This window comes from Leptonotus elevatus, chromosome 3 (genome assembly GCF_054856555.1).
Source record: "Leptonotus elevatus isolate MCC_2025b chromosome 3, RoL_Lele_1.0, whole genome shotgun sequence".
NCBI classification, from domain to species: Eukaryota; Metazoa; Chordata; class Actinopteri; order Syngnathiformes; family Syngnathidae; genus Leptonotus; species Leptonotus elevatus.
This window is the reverse complement of record NC_141241.1, coordinates 1,707,710-1,732,879: the sequence shown is the minus strand read 5'-3', so window position 1 is coordinate 1,732,879 and position 25,170 is coordinate 1,707,710. Positions and strand designations below refer to the sequence as shown.

The 25,170-nt window shown below is 39.6% G+C and overlaps 1 protein-coding gene across 1 annotated transcript in view; it reads right to left on the bottom strand.

The window, feature by feature from the left end:
- The window catches only part of znf536 (zinc finger protein 536), a 266,047-nt gene extending 245,092 nt beyond the window's left edge, over positions 1-20,955 (bottom strand). The window contains exons 1-2 of the mRNA XM_086072166.1: positions 20,890-20,955; positions 16,172-16,242 (exon numbers count right to left, since the gene is read on the bottom strand). Of these exons, the coding sequence (XP_085928292.1) occupies positions 16,172-16,194 (23 nt within the window). The 5' untranslated portion in view covers positions 16,195-16,242; positions 20,890-20,955. The remainder of the gene's footprint in view (positions 1-16,171; positions 16,243-20,889) is intronic.
- Positions 20,956-25,170: the final 4,215 nt, after the last annotated feature.

Below are 25,170 nucleotides of genomic sequence, written 5' to 3'. Positions count from 1 at the left end.
TCGTTTGTTTTGATCGAAATAGAGCCAACATGGTTATTGCAAATTCTTTTAACGGCGTCGTCATCTGATAATCCTCATCGGAAATATCTTCTATTCTTCTTCATGCGGACAGAGTTCATATTTGTCTATTCTTCAAATTCATTGTTACTATTTTATCGCCTCGGCTAAAGGATGATGATGAGGATGATGAGGATGATGATGATGAGGCATGATGGTGATAGTCGCGAACTTTGAACCCTCCTCAGCTGCCCAGCCCGCTCTTGGATCCTGACGAACGGTGCCCACGCCAAGAGCGTGACGACGGATGCTAATTAGATGCTAATTAGAGGAGTGCTTCCAAAATGCTTCAAACATTATAATATCAAACAAAACATCATTGAGCACGTTTAAATGAATGATTAAAAACACCAAAAAATAAATACGCTTAAGCATAATATCAACTTAACATTGACGCTAACGTTAGTTTTCATTAAATTTCCTTGTCAAATTTAATAATTCATCCATGCACTAATTTTTACTTTAAATGATAAATAAATGAACTACAACATCTGATGAGACATTTTGCAGTATTTATTTTTATTTAAATGCTTAATTTAATTTTTATGTTAATTAAAACATTACAATTACACAGCTCAAACATTCAGACTAATGTTATTTATTTATTTTATAAATTAAAAAAATTAAAAAGCACTATCAACCCAAATATTCACACTGTTCATTTTTTTATTTCATATTTACTCATATAATTTTAGTAATCAATACACTCGTACATTCAGTTAGTTTTAATTCATGAAATACATTTTTTACTCACACTCAACTTAAAATGTGTTGGTTTTGTTTTGCAATTTCAAAACAAAACGAAATAATCGCATTTTTTTGCGTACTTTTGAGACCATGTTGACACATGACTCTTCTTCTCTGACGCACAATTACAGCCTTGCAAGGGTTGGAGGCGCTGGTGAGCGATGTCTGCCATCCTGTGATCAACACTGGTATTACATTTTTCGCTGGCTCAGCAATGGGCAACATTTTTCTATTTCAAAAATAAATCCAGGGCCGCGGCCAGCGCGAGTGGGCCGCCAGTTGCCCCTCCCTGACGTCGGGGATGTTTGAATATGCAAATGTGTGGGTTAAGTATGTGCAATATGTTGAAGAAAAATGTTTTCAATTGGTTCCCAAAGTGAATTGAACAAGCTAAATATTTGGAATGACATGAAACTATTTTGAATGTCTCTTTGGAAATGAATGAAAATGTTGGAGTGAAAAATGTGGAATTGTGTGAAATGTAAAAAATAATAATGAGAAAAGTAATAGCCTGGATGCTGTACATTTTTCAAAAATATTTTGTAGTTCGAACCATTTGAAACGAATGAAAAATGTGGCAGTATAGTTAGTTGCTGAAGCAGTGGGTAGATTAAAACAAAATAAAAAAAACGTAATTTCGCATCCCCACAATTCGAGTTTCGCTCATGAAGCAAAACTAAGCGTTGCGTTTACACTTTTGCTCCGACTATTTCTCATTCAGCCATAAAAACGAGCACATTTCAGCGCCGAGTGTCATTTAAAAGCGAGTCTCTGCCAACGCCGCATGAGTCCAGTGTCAAGCATGCCGGCAGAAAGAGGGTCAGGGATTAGAAGGCAACATTCCCGGCGACTATCCGAGCTCGTCTGATGCTTTGTTGTCACGGCGCCAGCCACGAAGTCCCCCCCCCCTGCGAACCCCCTAAAGTGGCGGCGCTTCTTTGATACGTCCTTAAGTACACATCACAGCCCCGTCAAATATTCAAACAACAGCTGCCTCCGAAACAGAACGCTAATATTCCCGTCTCGCCGCCTTCGCAGCGTTGACTTATCAATTCATAGGAATTCAAATATTCCCAATAAAGTGTAGCAAACAGAGGAGGCGGCGTAAAGCATGAAAACACATCAGATTTCTCCGCCGCCCGCCTTGTTTACCGGTTCACGGAAGGCTGCGCGCAAACAGAATGCAAATGCTGCTGATTGGATCAGGTGACGGCGAGGTAATTGTATTTGGAGAAATGTCCAAGATTCTTTCTTTTTTTTTTCTTTTCCACGCCGTCATTATCGGCAGGGGGTTTCTTTATGAGATCCGTCTTAAACAAAAGCCATCATGGCCTGCTCGGCTTTGTCACATGCATCTTTAATTTCCTTTCAATTAAAAGTAAATACGCGCCTTTAGTTTTCCCCCCCCCGCTGGGAAATCCAAACAAGGCGAGTCAACAGCAGCCGACAGGTGAGGAATATTCATTTCAGCTTGACACGCGTTGACGATGAGGAGATTCAACAGGGCCGCTTATCAAACCAACATTTGTAGCGCAAAAAAAAAAAAAGCAACAAAAGCGAGCAAAAGCTCAGAAAACCTCAACAAACTAAAAAGTGTCTCATTAGACGGCGCCTAATTCACGCCTCCCGTAGCTAACGCCGCTTTTGATCGTGGCTGCGTTGTCACACGGAAACAAGATGTCTTCCGACTCTGACGGCCACTGCTGGGACTTGGTGCGTGTCGTCTGCCTTTGCCAATGTTTACTTTTGCTTCTGGAACTTTAAAATATGGAAGATGTTCCTGCCACACCACAAAAAAAAAAAAAAAAAGAGGCTCCATTTTATATAATATAGATTATAGATGTTAACGAGTTTCGCGTAATTTGTCATCAGTTTAATGTAATAAATTTCACATTCTTCAAGTTAGATATAACTTTCATATTTTAACGTGATATGTTTTTCACACTGCACTCGTGAAAGAGGAAACACGAAATAACCGATTGCCAGCACGCCCATATTTGGCAGTGCTGACATAGCAGCACCTGTGGCTCTCCTTTTGTTTGTTTGTTAATATTCAGGGATTTGGTGGCATTTTAGAAAGCCCACAAAAAAACATTAATTAGATGCTCAACTAATAGCTTTAGATGTTTTCCCCCCAAAAAGCAAACATTTAAATTTCACCTGACCATTTTGAATTAATTTTACAAAAGCACAGTCAAGGCTGCCAATTTTGCAATTTAGTCACTATATTCATCCTATAAATTCTTTTTTCAAAAAAGCCACTCAGAATTTGTTTGAATTTGATAACATCACAAGTTGTACTAGTAGACAGCGTTGTCAACTAGTTCAGCGCACTAGTAGAATATCCCATTTGGAATGAGGAAAAAAATCACTAGTTAATCAATTTGGAGTTTCCACTGTGATGTATTTGATTTTATCTTCGACTAAAATGGCCATAGGGGAACATAAAAGTAAATAAAGCAGGCGCGTCATAAAAGCGCACAAAGCGTAAAACAGCGGCAGCAGTTAAAAGATCATAAAGAGTGTGCCAGTTAAAAGATTAAATGTTCTATTTTAACGCAATAATAAAATGTTTTGCTTCTTCAAGTCCAGACGAAATCAGGACTGTCTGAATGGCACGTGAGATGACAACAACAAATTATTATTAAATAGTCCTCATTTCTTCATCTAAGAAAATGAAAGGAAGAAAAGTTCCTGGAATGTTTTTTTTCACATCGTTTCATTCATTCAGTCCAAAATTAAATAAATACAAATGATTTGTTGTCATGGCATTTATCTTGAAGAGCCTTCTGCTTGTCGACGCAAGTTTGTATTATTTGCATTTCTTGTATTTTGTACGACAATTAATCTTACGCAGCGTATTTAATGCTAGCTTTTTAGCATGGCTTGAGTTTGCATTTTTGGATGACAACAAACAGTTTCACGGGAACATCAATGGAAAACCCTTCACACACACACCGTGATTATTTTCCGTGTTGTGTCCCAACATTAGCTAAATGTTACACTTACACTTGGTGGGGACCAGACGCAGTTTCAAAGTGTACTTCACCTCCTATTAGTCACGCAACGCCAAACGGACATTTTCATGAATTTATAAAACCCCTGGACGCCCAAACAGGACGTAAGAAAATGGGTGTCCTCTCAAAGGAGGACGTATTTGGTCACCCTAGAAAAAGTATTGTTTGCAATGTTGTATCGTATCATTAGCTACATTTGACACTAAATGAGGATATATATAATGTTTGCAGTTTTCCCCAGCAGAGTTGGGAAATGTTTGTCATCGCACTTTTTTTTTTTTAAACAGAGTATTTCGATTGTGGCAGCACTAGCTAGCCTGCAGTGCTCATCTGCAGTTATCGGTAAAAGTGGAACAACATACTTTTAGTTTTAGTTTTGAATTATTTGCATTTCTATGTTTTTACTTTTAAGTGATTATTTTGGATTATTTGCTATGTTCCAAAGGACATTTTCTTGTTGGATATTCTGTATTTTCCATTTTTCTGGAACACTGCAATTGTGTCTTTGTCAAGGTTACACAGTACTAGGTAGCCTGCCAATCAGTTTTTTCTTTTGTATTTTATTTTATTTTTTATAAATATGGTTTATCTTCCCAAATCTGAATACGACAACCCAAGACTGAGCTGTTTGCTTTTTGGGGTTTGGATTATTTGCATCCCTGACATAATTTTTGTCCCACAATTAAGCACACATGACAGAGAAAACTGGAGCAATTTTGAGCCTTAAACTAATGTAGGTTCGTGTTTGTGTTTTTGGCTGACAGGCATTTCAGTGAACATGAACCCCTTAGCACGGTTTAACGGGATTATTTGCTGTGTTGTGTCGTATTGTATGCTTAATTTCACGCTCGCTACGAACAGCGGCGTATCGTGCGGCAATCTATTTTTGTTAGTGATTCCGCTGCCGTCTATTTTTAACACCTACTTGTGGATATTTCAAAGGCAGCATTTATTTTCAATAAAAGACAACTGGCGCCTTGGGAATCCGAGTCCCGAGGCAACGCTACACGATGGAGCACCGAAGAAGAAGAAGAAGAAGAAGAAGAAGAAGACTAATGGCTTAAAGCATCCACCAGCGAGCTGCTTTAAAGGCCGACATGAGGCGGCTCTTTGAACTCTTCTTTTAATTGCCGTCTTTTTCCGGAACGCCGCTGCGACTCGCTGACTCGCAAATATCGGCTGACTTTTGCATGTCGGCGTGCGGGGACACGCACACACACTCGCGGCGGGAAGACAGCGAGTCGCGCAATGGAAAGGCACAGGTTTTGTAATTGCACGGAATTTACAGTAAAAATATTTGTAAACACGTTACTGTTGAACTATTAAAGAAAATATGTTGTTGAAAACACGATATACCGATATACGATACGTACCAGTTGTTCTGGAAGGAGTGACAATGTATTTGAAATTTTACACGACACTTAGTCAAGTACTTCTTCTTGTTGAAAGTTTGTAGTAAAGAATAGATTAACAATCAACATTACGTCAAATGCAGCATCTGTTTATGCCGTTCTGCACTAGCACGTAACGGAGCCAATGAAAGACGTAAAAAAAAAAAAAAAAAAAAAACATATTTGGCACTCTCAAAAGAAAGTAATGCAATTTTCAATGGTAACAAATTACATTCATGAAGTAGGAACTCAGTTTTGTTGGAAAGTAATTCATTTTTTAAATAAATTTACTAACCACTGTGCAAGACTAGTTGACTAGTGATACTGGTATGACTTGTATGTGACTAGTGTAACTCGTACATGATCATATGGTGAATTAACTTGCCTGACTTGTGCGTGACAAATGTGTGGTAACTAATGAATACAAAAAAAAATGTAAGTTAATTTTACATGACTAGTAAAGCTCACTATTGACTAATGACTACTATAACTTAAACATTACAAGTAAGTAGTAAAACTAGCAAGTGACTAGTATGACTTGTATATGACTATTAGGTGACTAGTTTGCACATACAGAAAGAAGCATGTAACATTTGTAACTAGTAAGTGACCGGTGTAACAGGTATACAGTATGTGACTTTTGTTTTTTTCTTATGTTGCACTAGTTCCACTATTACATGAGTTGTATGTGTAATATGTGATTTGTAGGCTATGACTTAAAAGTAACCAGTACGACTTTTATGTGCCAAGTATGTGACCAGCGTGTGACGTCGTCTGACTACTATTTGATAATAACGAATTCCGTTAAACAACAGCGCTATCCACGGTGGCGCCCACTTGTAGCACTTTCAAACGCATGATTCATTTTCAATAAAAGCCGACTGGTCCCTCGGCAGCGCTACATAATAGAGCACCAAAGAAGAAGAAGCCGAAGAGCGGCACGTGCAACGGCTTAAAGCATCCGCCAACGCGCTGTTTTAAAGGCCGACATGAAGCGTGTCTTTGAGCTCTTCTTTTAATTGCCGTCTTTCCCCCCCCAACACCCCCACCAACCCAACCCCCCCCCACCCCGTACGCCGCCGCGACTCGCTGACTCACAAATATCGGCAGGATTTTTCATGTCGCCGTAACGACATCGCGCACGCGCGCGCGCGCACGCGCACGCACACGCACGGCGGGAAGAGAGCGATACGAGTGACGGCAAACCACTGAGCTGTACTCTAATAACTAAGGAGACTATTCAGCCTTAATTGATATGGCCTTTCTTAGCATGAAAAGAACAATTATTTGCAGCGCCGCATGCTTCTCATGCTCACAGCCAGCAATCAACACAAAGTGCCCTGAGTGGAAGCAACACACACACGCACACACACACACGCACACACACGCAGCTACACACATTCCACCTAAGAGGGGAATTAAAGAAGCACACTTTATTTGATTCGCCCTCCAGGAAAAACAATCGGGATGATAAAAACATAAGCGGCAGTATTAGCGGAGGAATGCATTTGAGGCAAAGAGAAACACCGTTGTTAACATGCTAACCCGCCGACTCTTTACAATAATAAACAATGAGGAGCGTTCAAGAGCTATGTTGGGCGTGTACGTGTGCGTGTTGTTTTTAAACATTTTTTCATAGTGCAAACATTCGCCCTGACAAATATTTAAGCGAGCCGCCTTTTGATTTGATTGCAGCGCAACATTTACCGACTGTTGTTTGAACGATCGAATGCATTTCTTTTCATACGCACTCCGCGTATGCTTTTCATTAAAACAAAAACGTTGACCCAACATTAACCCAAAGACTAAAAGTGAAGCCTAACACTACTCTTAACCTAGTCCAATAATGAACCGACCTAGGCTAATCCTAACAACCTTAACCGCTACTAACCCTCAACCTGTAAAACCAAAACTAACCCTCGCTTGTGCATGTCGATTTTAAAATCATTAGAAATGTGTTTTTTATTTTATTTTATTCACTACCAGTCGTTTTTGTTCCCAATATTGCCGGTCATTTTAGCGCATTTTGCCTGATCTTTCAGAATATCGTGTTCTGTGACAGCACATGCTCTGAACATACGGAAGGAAAGCGTAGACTCACAAAGTTTTTCTCTATTTTTTTGTTTTTTGTTGGTTTGACTTGTTTGGGTTGGTTTGACTAAAAACACTGAGACAAAAACCAGAGAAACGAAACATGCCAAGCAGAACAGTGACTATTACGCTAACAAAAACAAGACTAAGAAAGGGTTTTGATGGCAACATAGTAACCAATCAACCAACTCTAATCGTGGCAACTTTAACCCTAATTCGAACCCCAAAACAATTTGAATGTGCCTAACCCAAGCCAGCCCTAAACCCTACCACTAAAATGACCCTTTTGTGAATCATAACCAACCGACCCTAACCTGCTCTCATACTAAATGAAGCTACCAAAAGGCCAACCTAACCAACCAATCTTAACCCCAAACCTAAACTAACCCTAATCTTAACATTAATAATAATCGCCTCTAACCACATTGGTTTTCACAGATTTATTTGTCTGGTTTTACGATAAACGTCAACGATTGATAGATTAAGATTGGGTTAAAGTCAAGTTTGGGTTAAGGTCCGAATGAGGTCTGGGGTTCGTTAAGGTTAGGGTATGATTCAGTCAAGGGTTGTGCTAGGTTGGTGGTTAGGGCAAAATTCGGACAGATTATTAGTGTATCGTTGAAAGTGATTCAAATTCCAAATGTTTGGCCTTGGGGGAGGTCTGCCATGTTTTTCAGTTAAACAAAAACACACATGTAGAGTTATAGTGCATAAAATATTTCCTTGCTGATTGCGTGGCTGACAAAAGACTTCTGGTGTCCGATGAAAAACGAAGATGACCGACGAGTGCAAAGCAGGTTTGTTTGCCGGTCTTTAAACAAGCCAAGTACGAGAAGTAAACACGTCAGCTGCGTGAAAGCTTTTTCCCAGCCATTTTTTTTTGCTTACTTGACTTCTAAGCATCTCGCTGTCGTTTCTGCTTTAAACAGCAGCCGACCTGCTCTGTCGCTAGCAGCTCATTTCCCCGCCCGAGCATGTCCCACATCTGGACGTGAACTGTTTAAATAACACGGCGTGAAAAAAGGAGAATATTCGGCTCGTCGCGGCTCCCCAGGTAATTTTGCGCACTCCAGATATTTTTATCCTGTCCAACGTCTTTCAGGCGTGGCGTCGACGCGCATCATCAAACGGCGGCGCGTGATAAATATTCAAAGAAAACACGCTCGGCTCGTAAAATAAATGAGCTTTGTGCGGGAGCTCCGGTGAGCACTTTTAACACAACTTTGCATTTGGATTGACATTTCCCTCCCTTTTTTCGTTGTTGTTTTGACGTTTGCAGTGAAGCTAAGCTAACGGGCGACTTGCACGGAGCTCAAACAGGTAACGCCGAGCATGACAATGACCATACAAGACTTTTGTATTTACCTACTAGGTGACTTTTGTGTGACTTGTCACTGTTAAGTGACTAGTGCAACTCTTACATGAGTCTACATTTTTTATGTATGTCCGCTATAACAAGTTAGTGACTAGTATGGCTCGTATATGACTTGTATGTGATTTGTGTTACTAATAAGGCTTGTCTGCGACTACCAAAGTATGTAAGATTACAGCATGACTGGCACATGACTAGTGTGCGACTTGTAGAACTAGTAACATGTAAAATATGAATAGTATGAAACTAGTAACACTTGTAGTTAACTACTATGTGACTTCCATGCAACACGTGTGATTTGTATGACTTATATGTGACTACCACATGTGAGCGATACATGACTAAGATGTCACTTGTGTAACCAGACTGTGACTAGTTTGCAACTTGTATGGTGACCATGTGTCTTGTATGCAACTAGTATGTGATTTATTTGACTAGTAAGACTAGTATTTAACTTGTATGACTACTATGTGTCTTGTATGCAACTAGTATGACTAATATGTGATTTATTTGACTAGTAAGACTAGTATTTAACTTGTATGACTACTATGTGTCTTGTATGCAACTAGTATGACTAATATGTGATTTATTTGACTAGTAAGACTAGTATTTAACTTGTATGACTACTATGTGTCTTGTATGCAACTAGTATGACTAATATGTGATTTATTTGACTAGCAAGACTAGTATTTAACTTGTATGACTACTATGTGTCTTGTATGCAACTAGTATGACTAATATGTGATTTATTTGACTAGTAAGACAAACATTTAACTTGTATGATTACCATGTGACTTGTATGTAACAAGTATAGTTTGTGTGACTCGTTTGACTTGTGAGTACCACATTAGCTGTATCCGACTAATACATGAATAGTATGTGACTTCTATAACTAGACTAACTAGCATAACTTGTATGTGACTAATATGAGTAGAACGTGACCTGTATGCAATTAGTACAACTTGTATGACTAGCTTGTGATTTTTATGACTAGTTTGACTAGGCTGTGACTTGTATGATTCATGCATGACTAGTATGTGATCTGTATGGCTAGATATGAACTAATGTGACTTGTTTGCCCCTAGAAGGACTAGTATGTGTCTATTATGCAACTATGACTACATTAAATGGTAAATGTACGGCTCATGTGTGTTAGTATGACTAAATATTGACTTGTATGTGACAAATATGAATCTTATGCTAACTAGTACGACTTGTATGTGACCCGTGCACGACTTGTATGAGACCAGTATGACAACTATAACGAGTACGGTAAACGTACAGTATGACTCAAGTGGGTCTAGTATGATTTGTGACTAGTATGCAACTAGTATTTGACTTGTATGACTCGAGTATGGATTTTACTGTATGTGACTCATCCATGACTAATTGGTGGCATGACTTTTATGTTACGAGAATGACTTGAATGTGACTAGTACTGTATGACTAGTATATGTGACTTGCACTTGACTCATTTGACTAGTGTGACTCATGTGCAACTTATATGTGCAACTTGTATGCGAGAGGCTGGTTACTCGTGTGACTAGTATGGTTTGTACGTGACAGGAATTTACAGTATTGTATTTTGATGAACTTATTTAATCTTATTGTTTTGTATTGTGCGCACACGTTATTCTTTCCTCATGAGCGCAAATGAGCATCATGTGTGCTTGATAAACTATTCAGTGGCCACAACAAAAATAAGAAATAAATGCCACGTCTTGATTGGCTCTCATCAGTCCAACAAGTGACGTCAAGCGCTTGAGTAGATACGTGGCAGGGAACGCATTTGAAACGTAAATATTGCCGACAATCCGCTTCATTTCATTGTGACGGCCAAATCGTATTGATCACGATTAAAATTCCATTAATTGTCACTCGCTAGGCCACGCCTCTTAAAGGCATATACGCAACAAGTGCAGCCGTTGGTTGTTAGAACTCGGCCGTCCAAACGTTTTCATTGAGGTTCGACATCACAATTCATTTCAATGAGGAAAATTGATTTGCTGTTCGACTCGATTGAGTGTCCTTCTCAAAGTGACTTTTATACGCGGCTGTCACCTTTGCACTTGTTTGCCGTTCAAAGACAAGGAAGAGACGAATGTAAAGCCTTGATGAGATTTTACCCGGTGCAATGTTTTAATATTCACACGCTCGTATTTCTGTAATCGCTCGACAACGACGGCTGCCGCTGCAGCCCAGGTGAAAAAAATAAAAATAAAAGTCAGCGCGCTGGAACATAAAAGCAATCAGTGTGTGTGATTTAACAACAACCCGAGATCATTAAATATCACACACACGCACACACACACGCGCGTGGATATGTAGAGTCAGCTCTGTCTTTAATGTACAACATCTCTGATGGAAACAGTTAAATGAGATGAAGATGAGTGTTTATTGGGGGCGAGGGCTTAAAGAAATGGGTCTGTCTGTCTGTCTGTCTGTCTGACTGTCTGTCTGTCTGACTGTCTATGCCCGTTTGTACCTCCAGCAAGCACAAATGTCAGCTTTGAGCAGTTTGTGGACTCCCTGCTAAGCTCTTGGAGCGCTCCCGGTCCAGACGGCCTCCAACTTCTGGACGCTTGGCAGAAGAGTTGCGCGCGTGTGCGTTCCTCAACGTGTGTGGTTCTTTGCGGAGTTAAATACGGCGTTGCCATTGCATTGACAACTTTATTTTCCCAAAAGGAAGATGCTAACATAAATAGCATGTCGCAGCTAAGGGCTAGTGTGAGAATGACAAGAGAAGCGCTGCAAGTTGCGGGGCTTCTTCAAAAGGGCGAGTATTTTTACTTGAGTTTTACACACATTTTTACTGTGTGTGTGCGTGTGTGTGTGTCTTGTGATTATGACTCATGCATTATTCAGTGAAAATGAAGAGAAGGACATTTGCATATTTATATGGATCAGCACCAAATTGTATAATGGATTCGTACTTAGTCCGTGCCAGCTATATATAGTTTATCAAAATCAAATTTTGAATATAAATAAAACGTAATAATCAGAAATAATAACAATTTCTCATTCAAAGGTAATACATTTTTTACTAAAAAAACAAAACAAAACAAAAACTGTACAACAAAAACACAAACATAATTCAAATATAATACATTGTTTTAGTTTGTATTTATTTTATATATTTTAAATTAATTCTGTTGCATTAATTTTACATGAATTCATATTTGAATTGTTGTTTTACAATAATTTCTACATTAATTGAAAGATTATCTTTTTATCAGAACACTAAATGAGAAATTAACCAAACCAAAAATTCCAAATATTTTATTTAATTAAAATGTCTTTAAAAAGTCAAAAAGGGAAATTTCTTTAAAAAAAATTATTTATACTGTACTTCTGTTATTAAAATCAACTTTTATTAAAATAATGTGAGTTAAATACATGTACTAATTTTAATAAAACAATATCAATAAAAAACAAAAATATATATTTTTTTAAATTAATGGATTATCATTAAAAAGTTCATACTTTAAATGTGACTATAATCACATGAATCAACTATTTTTAAACTTATTTAATATACATGTGAATAATTACCTTACCCTAAACGAATAAACAGCCAGATTCCATTAAAACCCTGACATAGGCAAATATACATTCGAGTAAAATAAACACACACACAAATGAATAATTATGAATTAGTTATGAACTAATCTTGTTTTAATCAAGCTGGCAGAATTATGCATTTGATAAAGTACTTTTCTCTCTATATGAAAATCATTTCAAGCTTTTTCAGCACCATAGTGCCTTATAAATCTTTCTTAAATGTATATTAATTATAATGCAAAAAAAAAAATGTTTTGAGGAGAGAAACTACTGGACTGGACAACATTTAATGTGAGTTGAGCTGACAACGTAATCAACGAAGGGAAGCCATGTCAAGAATTTTAAACAGCTGAATATGGAAGCTTCTATTTCCATTATTGACTCTTAATAAAAGCTCTTTTCTGATTGTCCTTCCTTAAAGCAAACCGTTAATCGAGCTGCGCGTGAGACGCTTCGGTGCAATAAAAGACAGATGAAAAAAAAAAAAGAGACATTAAAGTGCGGCGTTTAAAGCAAAAGCATCCGGCGGCTCCCGCGCGCCACGTCGGCTATAAAACGCCAAAGACGCCCCGCAGTGTCGTTCCCCCGTCCCGAGGGGGCGACGTCACGTGGCGTTAAAGGCATTGTGCAGATGTAAAAATACTACTAAAAGTCACGGGGGAAGGTGGCGGCGGTGGCATTAACTATTCAATACCAGCGACAACAAAAGTGATGACGCCTCCGACGTGAAATAAAGAGACAGCTAAAAAAGAGACGCAAAAAAGTGCTGCGGCGGGAGAAGGCGACGAGGCAGGTATTGTTTGTGCGTAAAGACGGCAGGCGGGAGCAGGCGGGAGCAGCCCGTGGCCACGGAGACGAGCCACAATGCTGCGGCGGCTAAAAGTGCTTTGGCGCCAGATGACAGGGAAAAAGCCTTGCTTGAAAATATGCTGGCATCCCCACGCGCGCCGGAGGCTGCCGGAGGAGAACCCTCGGCTTTATGCTAGCGCGCCGTCGGTATTCTTTTGGCCGTCTGGTTTCCTCACGATATTTCAGCTTCTGCCGTTCAGTCGGGCTCGTCATGCCCGTCCCCGTCCGACCCTTTTGTTTTGGTGATGTCCTTTTCGTTGGTCTGGTTTGGTTGCCTAACGTTGAGCCAGAGAGAGGGACCGACAACGGAAAAGGTTCGATCGCCTCCGAGCCGCCGCACAAACTCAACGGCACCTCAAGTCGCGGCGTCTCGGCCGCCGATTTCAAGGCGCCGGCACGAAGAGGCGGAGGAGCTCGGGAAGGTAAGGCGGGTCGAGACCATTAGAAGATTTGAAAACAAAAGCATTTTCAAAGGAACTCCAAGATGCAAAGGCCGCCAGTGACGAGAGGCCAGAATTGGACTTGGTGCGCTCCAGTTAGGAGGCGAGCAGCAGCAGTTTTGGACCAAACGGAGACGATCCAGAGGGGACTGGCTGACTCCAAAATAAAGTTCATTGCAGAAATCCAGCCCAGGTGTAAGAAAGGCACGAAGGGAGCGGCTTTACCCGAGTCAGCTTTTGGGTTGAATTTTTCATGTCGGGGTTGGGCGTTCCGGCACGGCCGCCATTTCGCCCGTCTCGGTTCACCGGTCTCATTCCGTCGGTCTCGTTTACGTCGTCTTATTTCATCAGTCTGGTTTTCACACATTCATTTTGCCGATACCATTTCATTGTTGCCGTTTTGCCGTCTGTATGTTCCAACGGCTTTATCAATACATTCGAACAACTTTGCAGACCGTACTGCAAAGCCTTTATCAATATTTGTTCGAACGACTTCGCAGGAGGCTACATTCAAACGCCATCGCAAGTCCAAGCTGTTCACTCCATTTTGGCTTCTGCATGTTCTTGCTATCTTTTGTCACCACCATTTTATGGCAAACATTTTGTTCTTATGTTTTTGGCGATATCATTTCTTCACTATTTGTTCATACCTATCGTTCCAGCACCATCGATTCTTCACTATTTTTCACCCCTATTTTATTCCCATCACTATCATTTTATTGCCATTGCATCAAATTCATTACATTGCTGTCATTTTGTCTCTACTTAATATTCCAAAAGCAGCCAAAATCCAGCACAAACACACAAAGTGCTTTGACAGAAAGCAGAGCGTCAACCACTTGAAAATATCCTGGCATCCCGACGCACGGCAAGGGGCCGCACAATTTTTTTTTTGGGGGGGGGGGGGGTCTGGGTTGAGGATCACCCCCAGCTATCAGAAACGTTACAACATGGATCCCCGGGGTTTCCCGGGATTTGCGCTAAGCAAAGTATTCCCGCCAGGAAGACGCTAAGCTAATCCTTTTCAAGCGGACGCCATGGACATGATTTTGCAAACACGCGCTCGTATGTACGATTATGTTCGGCTTTTCAGGAACGTTTGTTTACTCAAAATGCGTATATGGAAGGGGAAGGGAATCATAAGAGTACGGCTGTTTACCATTTATGAAGACCTCGTTAGCATTAGCCCCTCCGCCATACATGCATATATATAGTTGTTGTTGTTTTTACATACATGTATAGTTTTCCATAGTTTTTTGTATGTGGACATCATTTGTTTGTTAGGTTTGAAGAGCCAAGAAATTGCAAGAAAGGCGAACAGCAGTAAAACGACAACTCATTAGTCCCAAAAGTAGACAATAGCCAGCGCGCGCACGCACGCACGCACCCCCCCCCCCCCCCACACACACACACAGGGTAATATTTGTGCCATGGCTTTTTGTTTTTTTGTGTCTGACTTATTGATGAGACGCGAGCGCTGCGGTTTCATTTGGTGAATGTCGTCTGGCCACTCACGCCTGTCACGGCGCGTTCCAATCGCTTGATGTCGGGAAGTCACGGCCGGGATAAACATTCCCGTTGTTTGCGGCCTCTTTCTTGTTTTGCTCTTTTTTTTTTGTTCTTGTTGTTTTGCGTGCACCATACACCTGTCAGGTAGCCCACCTTTAGCTCCAATGATGGGAAGTGGATGCTAATGATCACATCGTGACCCGCCCACCCCCCACCAAAAAAAAAAGATTATTATTTTATTTGTATTTTTTTATTATTTTTTAAGGATTATGGTTTCTGAATACGTTTGAGGTTCAAATTAGGAATGGACAGCAGGCTCACAATTTCAAATTGGGGTAAGGGTTCAAGTAAAAGTAAAACCAGCGAGTACAATGTTAGGGTTTCAAAAGCCAGGTTTAGGATATCAAAGCAGGGGTTCAAAAAAAAGGTCAGGGTTTGAAAGTACGGATGCTAATGATCACATCGTGACCCGCCCACCCCCCACCAAAAAAAAAAGATTATTATTTTATTTGTATTTGTATTTTTTTTTTTTAAGGATTATGGTTTCTGAATAAGTTTGAGGTTCAAATTAGGAAAGGACAGCAGGCTCACAATTTCAAATTGGGGTAAGGGTTCAAGTAAAAGTAAAACCAGCGAGTACAATGTTAGGGTTTCAAAAGCCAGGTTCAGGATATCAAAGCAGGGGTTCAAAAAAAGGTCAGGGTTTGAAAGTACGGATGCTAATGATCACATCGTGACCCGCCCACCCCCCACCAAAAAAAAAAGATTATTACTTTATTTGTATTTTTTTATTATTTTTTAAGGATTATGGTTTCTGAATAAGTTTGAGGTTCAAATTAGGAATGGACAGCAGGCTCACAATTTCAAATTCGGGTAAGGGTTCAAGTAAAAGTAAAACCAGCGAGTACAATGTTAGGGTTTCAAAAGCCAGGTTTAGGATATCAAAGCAGGGGTTCAAAAAAAAGGTCAGGGTTTGAAAGTAGGGACTCAAGCCTGGGTTACAATTTCAAAGCAGGAGTCGGCTAAGAGTTTTTCAAACAAGGGTTAGGATTTGAAGGTTGAGTTGAAAGGTTAGACTTTCCAACCAGGGTCAGGCTTTGACACGAAAGCGGGTTCATCAATAAGACAAATTCTTACCTGACAGTGTTGGGCCAAAACATTCCTCATGGTTGTTAGCATGTTGCAAGCACAGGGAAGCCGATCTCTTCCTAAAGGAAGAAAGAAGAAAGTTGCAGTAAGTAAAAAGAAATGCTGCAGTGTGTGTGTGTGCGTGTGTGTGTGTGTGTGTGAGTGTGTTTTATGGGGAAACAATGTGACATGGAGCGATCTTCATCTTCTCCCTCCATCGTGTCCTAAATGATGAGCATTAGCGGCTAAATGGGCCCCGCGCCAAACGGCGTATTTAGCCGCTAATTGCTAATTACGCCGCTCGGCCAGGCAATCAGTGTCCACACCCCATTCGTGTCCTTCTTAAAAATAACCAGCTCTTAACCCTTGACCCCAACCCCATCAGCGACCCAGCTCATCGCGCACGCGGGCCCGATGGAAGGAGATTTCCCGTGGAGAAGGCAGAATATCCCAACCCCAACACCATTAGTTCCATCCCATAAACACCAAGAGCTCCCACGCGCACACACGCACACACATATATCAATATTCAGCTATAGATATTAATATACATACACATTTCTACAGGCCATTTAACCATCATCTTCAAATTTGACACTGTCCTCCATTTGAAGCTCTTTTTTCCCATGCATAATAATAAGCTTACGTGTTATGGTATTAACATTAAAATATGCAGCAGTAATATGAGAAATGAAATCATCAGAATTGTAAGAGAATGAAGTCTTCATTTAATCAGAAAAAGATACATTCAAAGTCAAGAAACAAACAAACAAAATACATATTCAGCTTGATTTCAGTCCTCGTGTCTTTTACCATGGGGAACGTAAAGGGATCGAATTTTAAGTTGTTTGTTTTTTAAGTCACGGAAATTTGACAAATGACAAAAATATAGAAAAAGTTGATCCGACCAGAGTCAACTTTAATGTAAGGCAGTCATAAAAATATCTAGAAAATCTACAGTTAAAACTTTAAAAGCAAACAAAACCGTACTTTTATGACAATAGTCACAATGCAATAACAACTATTTTAATCTTTATACTAGAAAAATTTTAAGCGACCAAAATATTGTTTTGCATGACAAACAAAACAAGAATACAATTTTAAGTTTAAAAATTATAACGTTGGATTATTACGAGAAAGGAAATGTATCCTTTTCATAAACATTAAGATCTCACACACACACACACACACACAGTTTACACACACTATATCTATAATCGTCATATTGAATATTATCATACTTTTATATTTCTACAGGTCATTTAAGCATCCCTTTCAAATTGACCATTTTCCATTTGAAGCGTTGCTCTTTTTCCATACATAATAATAACCTTCCACGTTATGATATTAACATTAAAATATGCAGGAATTCCCCCCACGCCCACCTTACTGTTTTCCCTCTGCATCATCATCATCATCATCATCGTCGTCGTCATCATCATCATCATCATAAGACGAAGCGGGAGAAAAAAAAAAAAAGCATCATTGTTTGCCTGTAGCTGCGTCCCGGCAGTGGATCAGCAATTTTACAATAATAAGCTTTCATAAATTGTGCATATCTTTCATGAATATTTCATGCGAGGGCCGCTGACCACGCTGCTGATATACGCACTCGCCTCGAAAGACTAAATTAAAGCCCGAGATAAATAAAAGCTTTTAAACACCTTTTACACGCAAGTCCATCAAGAAAAAAAAAAAAAAAAAAGCGGTCACAACTGCTTGGTAAGCCGTAGTAATGTTAGTTGTCTTCACAGAGGATAAAGAATATATGCCGGGGATTGTTGGTATTGCGTTTGTCCTCATGTTGAATGTTGATACATCATTTGTGATTTAATATCTGTCGCTTCAAACATTATAATAATACGTCCAGCCTGCCTGCAACCCTTCGGATGATAAGCGGTTCGGAAAAAGAGAGGAATGGATGTCATTTCTAAATTATATGTTAGCATTAATAAATACACAATGTGTAAATGTCTTTGGGGAAAAATTGTGGTGAAACTTGGGCTCGTAAAAAAATAAAAAATAAAATAATAAGTTGAAACTTTACCAGAGGAAAAACGCCTTTAAAAAGTCATTATGAGAATGAGAATGTCAAATGTTCTGAATCTGTTGTTTTCCAGAATAAGGAGGGAACATTGCGAGGGGAATAAAGTATTCCTATTCAGGAAGAATGAGAATGAAGTCAACTAGCATGAGGAGGGAAAAACATGTTTTAAATATTCATAATTTGATTTATATTTTACCAGGGAAAAAAAGGGGAATAGCTCATATTTTACCATGTTGAAAAAGTCATACTTTTACAAGAAAGTCACTTTAATACAAAATCCAAATGAATCCATTTTATCGATTAAATAATCAATAGATTAATCAATTCTAAAAAATATTCGAAAGTGACAGCACTCATTTTCACCTTCTTATGAGTAGTCATATTTGACCAGAAATACATTTGTAATTTTATGAGAACAAAGTTTCAATATTTTATGACAATAAATTATAATTATTCCAACAACAACATTAGTAACTTTTAGACAACATAGTCATAGTATTTTACTCATAAAACATGCAATTACATGATCAATTTGTTTTTGTTTTTTTGACACACTGAATAGAAACTACTATATTATGCCTACGTCGTCCCTCAAGAAGAGGTGAGCTAAGTTGCTAACATGCTAATATATGTGAATTTTTACCGATTGCAATGTGGCGGCGGCGGCGGCGGCGGCACGCAATGAATCAACTTTTAAATTATTGAGCTGAATCTTTTTTTTGCACAAACACGTCAACTCCTGAAATAATTCATCCAGATAAAAGGCCTGTGTACATATACATATATTTATGCGCGCCCATATTCATACGCAGCCGAGGAGAGAGGAGGAGGGAAGGTTAAAACAATCCCGTGCTTCTTTGTACACTGAAGCCTAAAATGTGATTTGCACACCTTAATTCGCGCCGCCTGCGACGCTCAGACGGAGAAAGGAAATCAAGTCAAAGAAGAGTCTGTGTAATATTAATGAGAGCTCCGCCTCGCATGCGTTCACTCGTCAGTCAGTCTTCGGCGTCTTCTTCGTGACGTCGGACGGAAAGGAAAAAAGATTTAAATAAGACAGCCACTTTTTCCCCATTTGTGCAGTTGTCAAAAGTACACGTTTGAATTCTCAGAAAATGTCCTTGATTGTCAGTGTTGTGCTTTGATGAGCAACTCATCAACAAGTCATTAGAAAGTCGACCTCGTGATGTGCCATATGAGCGCTCTTTTGTCCTAGCGAGCTAGTTAGCGCAAACAAATTAGCAAACAAAATATCACACTCACTGAAGTTCTTAAAGGTTTCCAATCAAACCCATCGCGTCGATCGTCACCCAACTATCGAGTTTGCTAGTAAAATAGGTATCCGTCGTTCCTATCGAGCTATGCAGCTAATCGCAAATAGATTAGCAAACAAGCTATCGTTCTTGTTCAAGTTTTGGATTGTTGAATTATTAACATTGCTTTTCAGTTTCAATTTATATTTTAGCCATTTAGCTGTGTAGCTCAATGAATAGAATTGTCTATTGTATTCTTATCTGTCTCTTTCGCCTGAGAAGAAAAGGGCAACAAGTTCTTTTCCATGTTATCTAGAAGGGAGTGTAGTCTAGTACCGGTCTCAGCCGGTCGAAGTGAGACAGGCTGACTTATTATTGTTTAGGTCTAATCTGATTTGTATTCCTGAGAACTTCTGCCTTTTTTTGAAGGGGAGGAGGCTTTTCGTATTCACCCACTTTTCAATAAATAATGATGTGCAGGAGGAGGAGGAGCACACTTTTGAACAGAACACTGCTTGGGTGACTTCAATTGTGTGATCAGAAGCTTCTGTTATAATGATACCTTTGCAAAGGGACTTCTTCACCAGAATCTCACCATTCAGTTAATTGAACACGCAAAGAGTAGAATACAAATATTGTCTACTCTAACAGGATCAAATATGCAAACAGGTAAAGGACAAAAAGACATTTACTCAAGTTTCCTACGATTCTTTCGCTATCTAGCCAGACAGACAGTTGTATAATTATCTAGTTTGATTGATGGGTGATGTATGTATAACATTGCTTGCATTTATAATGTTTTATTAGAACTCTTTCCGAATTGTTTGTGTAATTGTGTTAGCTTGTTGCCTAACAGGTGTCCACCATTTTGTATTCCAAGGCCCAAACAATCATGGCTTAATGTAGCCACAGAGTTCGATACCGATCAAACCAGAAAGCTAGACAGATTTAAATTGATAACGAGAAGAATACATAGATGGAACTGAAGAGTTTATTTTGAAATATTTACGCAGTTTGAGCTTTATTGTCTTAACTAACAGTTGTGCTCATTTCTCATTTCAAGCCCAGCAGCCTCGGCTTCATGTGGCTAGCTGGATGGATGCTACAACCACAGATATTAACTCGAGATATGCCGACCAATGTGGGGGGGAGCCCCAAATGTTGTTTTATCTGTGAAATATTCTTCATCGCATCGACGCTCCATGGCTACCGCAGTAGCCGACATAGTTGCCAATCCTACATACACTATACAGTATGTTTGTTGGGGGCATGGAATACAAAATGGTGGACAGCTGTCAGCTTCTGTAAGCTAGCCAACTTGCTAAACATTGTTCCTTTACTTTCTTGAAGGTATTCAATCAATTAGTCGTAAACTAAATGATAATCAATTGATAAGCACTTTAATTCCACAAAAAAAACATACTCACCAAATGTATAATCAATATTTGATCTATATTCCACCAAAGCATCATGTTTGTGTCTCACAAAACTCCACTTCCTGTCTCCCATTGCCTCCATTTATCATCATGGTAGCCACACCCCCTCACTTCCTGCCTGCCGATAACTGCGCCGCAAAATAAAAGCGTTCTCATTGAACATTAAAAATAAAACATTTCAAGCATTGAATTTTGATCATAAGATGCATTGTTGCTGTGATTGAGTTGTTTTTGTTTTACATTTACAAGTTTATATTGTCAATTTTGAGTATTTGTTGCCATTTCTATTAAAACATTAAAAAATATAGAATTCGATTTTTTTTTCTCCAATACATAAAGGACACATTATTAATACTAGAAATAAACGCGCACTACAGTTACAGAGCCTCACTTATGAACCATACAAATATATCATATGATATAATGACATAATAGGACATAATTGTGTGTTTTGAAGCTGTGAGTGGGAGATTTTCCACTTTCGCGATCGTGTTGAAAACAGCCTTCTCTTGCCGCGACCTCAAACTCTGCTGACTTCGACATTGCAATTGAGAAACTTTGCATGAGGTTCCCTCTGACTGTTGATGCAATTCATTTGGTTCACAATGACAAGCATGCGGGGGCATTTTGCACAATTAACACAGGAAGAAAGCAACAATCTTCTTAAATTAAAGATAAATAAATAAACCAATGAAGAGTGCAACATGCTATCACGTCCACCTTTAATTGGGTGCATTTTACAATGGTACATTCAAAATCATATTTTTAATGTAAAAATGGGAAAATATTCTGTATGCATTGGATTTCTGGCTAAATATTTACATCATATACAGACAACATTTTGTTCTGTTGTTTCCTTGTTTTGTTTTTTTCATTCTGGTGACTATTTATTTTGTTATTTATTTAATTCCCACTTGGCAGATTTTATAAAACGAACTAGTCAGCTATTACATCTGGTGGTGGGTGGATAAGTAGTGACAATACTAACCTTGGTAAAAGCTGCTTACGGGCAATTTTAGAAATTTGATGAAGCATCAACTTTATTTATCAAAAAGTATCTTATTGGTATCAGGGATACTGGCGATGATGGTCATGGATACCACATTTTGTCATATAACGCCACGGTTAGTTAGTTGGTTAGTTAGTTAGTTAGTTAGTTAGTTTGTTTGTTAGTTAGTTTGTTAGTTAGTTAGCACGTCAGTCACTTTGTTTGCCGGTTAGTTTCTCACTCAGTCAGTAAATTACTTAGTTAGCAAGCAATTCAGTCACTTATTCAGTTAGCGCATTCATTACTTGGTCGCTTGGTTTGGCAGTGAGTTAGCTTGTCAGACTTGCCAATTGTTACATTAGGAGTTAGTCAGTTAGTTGGCTTGTTGGCATTTATTTGGTTTGTTCGTTGGTTAGTAATCGTGTCAGTCAGTTTGCTAGTCCATCAGTCAGTCAGTTCCTGAATCGGTCCGTCAGTCATTTAGCCACTTAGTTGCTTCATACGCTAGCTAGCTAGCTAGCTAGCTTGCCAGTCAGTCAGTTTGCTCATTTGCTAGTCATTTTGTTGGGTAGTCAGTCAGTTATTTAATCGGTAAGTTAGTCAGTCTGTTTTTTGTCAGTGAGTTATCAGCTCGCTAGTCAGTCAGTCAGTTAATTAGTTAGTTTTTCAGTTTTTTTTTCATTGGTTAGAGTATATGTCAATCAGTTCGTTAGCTAGTCAGTCAGTGAGCCAAGCCAGCTAAAAAGTGTTTCCGTCAGTGTTTCATCAATGGATGAAGAAATGTGTCAGTGAATAAGTCAGCAAGTTTTGGCTTGGTTCAGCCGGCCGCTCGGTCAAGTCAGTCAGTCAACCAGTTACTTTTTGTGTCAGTCTTGGCATCACCAATGACAACTATTGTGACTCAATCCAAAACATGACCTCCAATTGGCCGCTTTCTACAGATACTCGATTGCTAAACATGTCGAGGTCAAAATACGCAACGCACTTCAAAAGAAATGCGTCAATGGTGCGTTTCGACGTCTGCCAAGATGGAAGGATGGCAGAGTTGAAACCTGACCGTGTTTCCGTGTGTGTTGGCACACACACACACACGCACACACACACACACACACACGCACGCAGAAGATCACATCAAGAGGCTTCTCCAGGCCTTGTCGGAATTACGGCACAGAAGATCTCCTCTGAGCTGTGTTCCTCTCGCGCCGTCGCCATGCCCGGGAATACTTGGGACGAGGAAGAGGAGGAGGACGAGGGTGAGGGCGGCACTGGGGCCCGTGTGCCAACGTGCATCAAAAAGAGCATTTGTGGGTGCGCCCCGTTCTTCTGCTATGGTCAAATCAGCTTGGCACAAGAAGAGGCAGCAGCGTCAAATTCAGCCAAAGCCATTTTCTTTTTGTAAGGATGGCAGGGAAAGATGATCGGCGGCGGGGGAAAGGCAGGAATTAAGTCCCAATGTGTGTGCGTGTGCGCGTGTGCGTGTGTGTGTAGGTGGGCCGCCTCACTCTTTGCTATAAAGGGGAAAAAAGTCAACTCAATCACGATCATGTCAAGTCATAGCTGCTATTGTTCATGTCCGCACAATCAAAGAGTTAACTCTTGATCTGGTTTGAACTTGCATGCTAATCAAAACAGCAGCACCAACCTAACAAGGAGGACACTTTATCTGCGTTGAAATCAAATGTAGAGTTGCGAAACTGATGATGCTCTTCCATACTTCGATTCACAGTATTTACTGATGATTTTTTTTTATTGATACTCTACTGATACTGATGATATGCTACAGACACTGATTATACTCGATTGATACGCTACTGAAAGGGATGATATCCGATTGATATTCTTGATGCTCCACTGATATTGACGATACTCATGACAACAGATGAGGGTCTATTCTACTAATACTGAAAAAAGTTTGCGGTGTGTCGTCATTCACTTTTGTTGCTATTCTGGCGAATGACCTTCTTCTGTTTTTTTTTTTCCGATTGGCTTTTTATTTTTCGCCTGATTGTCAAACAAACGCCCCATAAAATATTTAGCAGCAAGAAAGAAACATCTTGACATTAACACTTTACACTCATCCTTTGTCGTATTTTATTTTTATTTTTTTTTACATATTGTCCGCGCATGCTCGATTATTGACGATTATTATTGCTCGATTATTGAGCGTCTGACACGAAGATGAAAGCAACCAGCAGTAAAGAAAAGTGATAGCGCGCGTAAAACGTATGAATATTTCACACGTGTTTTATGAAAATGAGAATGAGGACATGAGGACAAATCCTCCCTAAGCTTTAATTAGGAACGCCATTTAAAAAAACACACGCGCGCACACACACACACACACGTTGAGTGTAGTCTAGCGTACAACTTTTAAAGTGTATTAAATGCTGCAATCATATTTAAAAACCTTATAATCTCTCCATATAATTAGAATTTGATGCGTAATTGAGAGTGTGAGGTGCAGGTCAAGGTGAGTGTTAATTCTCCGCTCGCCACAATGACAAACCTTCCTCCCATTACATTCAGGAAAAACAGCTCAAATATCATTTTATTATCATTATTATTTATATTATTCAGAAAAAGAGACTTAGGAAACACAATCTGCTTAAAGGGATTTTGTCCCCATTTTCACCCTGCGGTGAAGAACAAAGCACGTATGTTTAAAGCGCTGATGGGCTTAATTAAATGATGTAAACAAAAAGAAATATACAAATATTCTGTAAAATTTTATAATAGTCACTTTTATTTGGAGATTGTCAAAATGTAGGTCATTAATTAACACAACGTATTTGTAATTATCAATAAGAAATCCTAAAACTGTGAAATCCCCCAAAAAATCCAAACTGCAGAAGAAAATGCTGGTCACATTTCCTACCTGGCAAAGGCCAATTTCTTGTCTTCTGGACTGGTCACCAGGCAGGACACAGATAGACAAACAATTGACTGGTCGCCAGTCAGTGTCAGCCCATATGACAACCATCATGTTCCAAAGCAAAACTCGGCGCCTAACGACATCTATGACGTCGTGGAGTCGGAAAAAGAGAAGAGAAGAAAAGAGAAGAGAGGAGAAAAGAGAAGAGAGGAGCGTCGGCGATCATTCGCCAAGGTTCAAGTGGGTCAAGTGCGCGGGCCGCTCCCGTGAAGAGGTCTCCAACAAGAGCGCCGCTGATGGAGGCGGCCATTAGCTGCACATTGTTGACGCCCACTCGGCCGCCGTCGGGGTCGCCGCCGCAAGACGATCCGTCCTGAACATCCGCGCTGGCTAAGTGCCAATAATTGCTTTG